Source organism: Bos indicus, chromosome 24, assembly GCF_029378745.1.
Source record: "Bos indicus isolate NIAB-ARS_2022 breed Sahiwal x Tharparkar chromosome 24, NIAB-ARS_B.indTharparkar_mat_pri_1.0, whole genome shotgun sequence".
In the NCBI taxonomy this organism is placed as follows: domain Eukaryota; kingdom Metazoa; phylum Chordata; class Mammalia; order Artiodactyla; family Bovidae; genus Bos; species Bos indicus.
In genome coordinates this window covers 33442173-33446510 of record NC_091783.1, presented here as the reverse complement: position 1 = coordinate 33446510, position 4338 = coordinate 33442173, and the positions used below count along the sequence as shown (strand labels likewise).

Here is a 4338-nt window from a genome sequence, read left to right as displayed (position 1 = left end):
CTGTGAGGGATAAAATAACTTATGAATCATTTCTTGAGAAAAAGAGATGGTTTCTACTGTAACAGAACTTCCTGTTCTCCAGAGATTTAAGGGGGGGGGAACCCCTCATTTTCTCAATCACAAAGCTATAAATCCAGCAAATTAGTACTGTTCTGTCGACCACGGGTCATTTATAGATGCTGAAGTTGCCACAGAGATAAAATACACTCCTAAGGAGAACTCCAAATTTGAGACAAACCGCAGAGCAGCGTTCTTCTTTAAAAGTGAATGGAAATGAAGGCTACTCCAGGGCACCGCGGGCTGTGGCCAAACAGGTCCTTCTCAGCGGGGAGGAGCCCTGGGCCTCTGACATGCAAGCTCACTCCCAGTGCTGACCACGACAGGCTCCGGTTTTCTAATGAAGTGGTTTAGCCACGAAGCCCTAGGATCAGAGTTTTTCTCTTAGAATAAATATTTATCAAATGACCACTGGTGTAAGTATGTTCAAATACTTCAGAAGAAAGCTTCAAGGTACCCGCCCTTCTATCAGGCTTCCTCCATCCCACCAGGTTAAAAACAAAAAGCTCTTACCTATGTAACTGAGTAGGACAGGGAGGAATATTAGTCCATGAGTGGCTCCCAGTAAGACCATAGCTAAATACATCCTGAAGTAAAATATCTGGAAAATTTGAGATTTGGCAAAAGCCAACACGATAATGCCTCCAAATTTCGTTAGTGTGATTCCACTGAATACCTAAGAGAAGAGAGATGGGCTCAGAAACCACTTGTATCAACTGGCCATAATTGAACACGTCCTCCTAAAGGGATTTGTTAAACATCAAGGTCCAATGTAATTAGGGACTGAACCCCAGCTTTCAGAGTTACTGATAAGCGCATTTGGCTCTGCCTAAATTGTTTTATCTGCTGCTTATGAATCTGAAAAAAAATAAAGGTGTAATAAGGATAAAAGCTGTGTATTCTGCATATACCCCATAGCAACCTTGCCAGTCTATCAGCACCATTTTCCCAAGAACATTAGTTTTAAATTAAGGTGTGTACATTATGTTTTTAGACAATGCTATTGCACACTTTTTATTGTTCATCTATAACTGTATTTTCTATGGTGGGAAAGGAACTGGTTCACAGTCCAGCCCTGTGTCCTGGTTCAGCTTGAGAAGATAGATTCTGCCAACCTGACCCACAAACCACACTGGGCTCCAAGTGTGGCCACTCGCCTGCTTTTCGTGGCTGGGCCTGGGTTTTCAGTGCCTCTCACATCAAACCTGTTTTCCTGCTTTAGCCAGACTGTGCAAAGGAGTCACCAAAGGGAACAGTCCTAAAGAATTCCAGGCTAGAGCTCTATGCGAGACACAACTCTATGCAAGTTTCCTGAATTGCCTGAAAACTTGTAATCCTGAGGTACTGCCGCTGAGTCAGAGATAACAAATTCTGTTTTCAGAATTTTGCATGGTGAAGTTTCTTCTCCCGAGAAGCTCTCAATCGCCTGACTGGGCACTTCACAGTGAGGTCCCTGCCCGGGTGGCCTGCTCAGAGGTACTTACAGAGCTGCCCATGTGGGAGAGCGCCTCCTCCGCCCGCTCTACGCGGCTGCCCTTCGTGCTCACTGTGAAGGCCCTCGTGATGTGGCTACAGAACTCCACGGAGATGCCACAGCTCTGAAATAAAGTGTTTCCGTGAGGACTGCTCTGCTCCGGTTAAAGGTGGTAAAGGCAGCCACCCCCCTTCTGGGGATCTGTGGTTACCAGGGCACCCTGGGGGGTCAAGGAGCCCTGAGCAGAGCCCCTTCTACTTGTAAGACAAAGCCCCCGTGGCACCCACATCAGCTGTCCCGGGAAGCCCGTGGAACCTCCAGATTCCTCCAGCAGATCGGCCTTCTCTGGGGGAAGCGGCTGCAACCTCTCAAGGCCCTCGCAGCCCCGACCCAGGCAGCACGCTGTCATCTCTCTAGCAGGGGCTCCTGCCTGCCACTCCCCCTGAAGCATGTTCTTCTCCTATCTGAAGGGCACATGCACTGGGTCTAGCTTCTGTTCATACTTTTTCAGATGTGCATATATTTAAGACTTAAAAAGCAACTGGTAACTACATGAGAGGCAAAAAGTCCTGGTCAGAAAATTCCATTCAGAAGGGGCAATTTTTCCAAGTGGAAATGGAACATCTTGCTGTCATCAGGCTACATACTTCAACAACTCACCCTTCAGAATAATGCAGGCAGAATACTTCAGCCAGACCGTGAGGTCACACCATAATCGTTACGTGACCACGTCCAACTGCTCGTGTGCACCAAAAGCAAGAGCTGACCTTGACCTTTCACCCCAAGAAACAAGGCACATCGGTGGCACAGGAGTGAGGGCCGAGCGCTCCCCCAGGACTCACCATGACCAGGTTGACCAGAGAAACCGCGTTCAGGCTGATGCCCCACAGCCACATGACACCAAACATGTTGACCAAGATCATGGCGATGGTGGCGCACATGATGACCGCAGACCACAGCTCACAGCCCAAGAGGACCACGGCCACCAGGAAGATGGCGCCCAGGGACACGCTGAGGTTGAAGATGGTGTCGTCAATCATGGTCAGGTACTGCTCATAGAAGACATAGAACACGCTGGAAGGGGAGAGGGGTCTGTTACTGCTCGTTCTCTCTCCGGGAAGCTTTACTCCTCATCCTGCCGCCACTGTGAAATGAAGCTACCTTGAGAGGCAGGCCTCACGGGAAACCTCCCTGTTTTTGTAAGACTCGCCTTTGGCAGTTCAGCTGGACCTCTGACCACTGATGCCTAAAGTAGGGCCTCGTAGACGTGTATCTTATATAAAGGTTTTGTTCATGTGCCTGATCCATTCTGCTTTATGCTATGAGTGCTCAGTCATGTCTGATTCTTTGTGACCCCCTGGATTGTAGCCCACCAGGCTCCTCTGTCCATGGGATTTTCTTGGCAAGAGTACTGGAGTGGGTTGCCATGCCCTCTTCCAGGGAATCTTCCCGACCCAGGGATCGAACCTGTGTCTCCTGCATCTTCTATATTGCAGGTGGCTTCTTTACCTGCAGAGCCATCAGGGAAGCCCCCATTCTGCTTTGCAGGCATTCATCTATAAAGAATATTTCATGGTACTTTGGGAAAACAAGCCCTGGTCTATCTGGAGGATTACTCCCTTCCAAACAGGGTCTGTGCAGGACCTGAGGAGATAATGCCATTTTGGAAAAGTTAACCAGCTCCTCCTAGAGGTCAGGACACCCACTCTGAGAGCTCCTTCCACAGGACAACAAGCTGGCCTTCTGTCAGGAAAAAGTCAAGGTTCCCTGAACTGAGACCCCGGGGGTTGGTGGGGAAATCACTTGTTTCTCCTACTTTTCTATATTTTCCAAATTCAGTATTTCGTAAAATATTTTCGTAATTTTTTTGGCCACACCCCTCTGGCATGTGGAATCTTAGTTCCCTGACCCGGAATCAAACACATGCCCCCTGCAGTGGAATTGTGAAGTCTTAACCACTGGAGCACCAAAGAAGTCCCAGTATTTTCTTTATAAAGGCGCCATCTCCAGTAATCTGCATCGGGAGCCCTGCCTTGCTGGGCCCTCTCTGTGGAGCTGCTTCCCAGGCGCCCGCACCCCCGCACCCCACTGCTGTTCTGCAGGGTGAGCTCCACCTTCAGACTTTGGCAGGTGCTGCACAATCCGGCTCTCCTTGCCTAGACGCCACATCCAGCGACAGGCTTCCCCCAAGCTCAGGATGGAGCCAGGGTCAGAAGGAAAGCCAAGTGGCAGCACTGTACCCTTCCACCCCCGCCAACCAGCAAGGAAGCCCCGGCGTGTGCGGCCGCTCCCCAGGATACCCTCGTGTACACCATACCTGTATGGGAACACCCGGTGATCACCCCCCTGCTGGTTCATGGTCCTGGTGATGTTGCTGGCGATGAGGCGGGCCTTCTCCATGGCATCGATGAAGTCAGCCGAGGTCTGCAGCACCGTGTGGTAGGTCATGAAGTACGTGGCTCCCACCCTCGTGCCGTTGTCCAGGATGTTGACGGCTGCGCTGTAGGCAGCGTGTCCCCTGCGACAAGACAGCGGTGTCAGAGGCCACACCTCGTGCTGCACCTGCAGGATCTGGGCAGCCATGCTTAGTGGGATCACCTGACCCTGGGCTCGGGTCAGACCAGCTGTCAATTTCAGGGACAGGGAAGCCCTCAAATAGGAAAGAGGAAGGTCTGGCTTACGCTTTCCCACACTTTGCTGCTTTAGTTTCTTTGCACGCAGCTGCTCGTTTCTGTAGCTGGCTCTACTCTGCCAATGTGTTTTTTCACAGAGTGTGTGCCCAGCCATGCTGTGTAACAGGAGGCAGG

At 50.6% G+C, this 4338-nt stretch overlaps 1 protein-coding gene across 1 annotated transcript in view; it reads right to left on the bottom strand.

Moving 5' to 3' along the window:
- Positions 1-4338, bottom strand: part of NPC1 (NPC intracellular cholesterol transporter 1) — a 47330-nt gene that overhangs the window by 806 nt on the left and 42186 nt on the right. The window contains exons 21-24 of the mRNA XM_019986712.2: positions 3849-4049; positions 2374-2605; positions 1542-1655; positions 571-733 (exon numbers count right to left, since the gene is read on the bottom strand). Coding sequence (XP_019842271.2) covers positions 571-733; positions 1542-1655; positions 2374-2605; positions 3849-4049 — 710 coding nt within the window. The remainder of the gene's footprint in view (positions 1-570; positions 734-1541; positions 1656-2373; positions 2606-3848; positions 4050-4338) is intronic.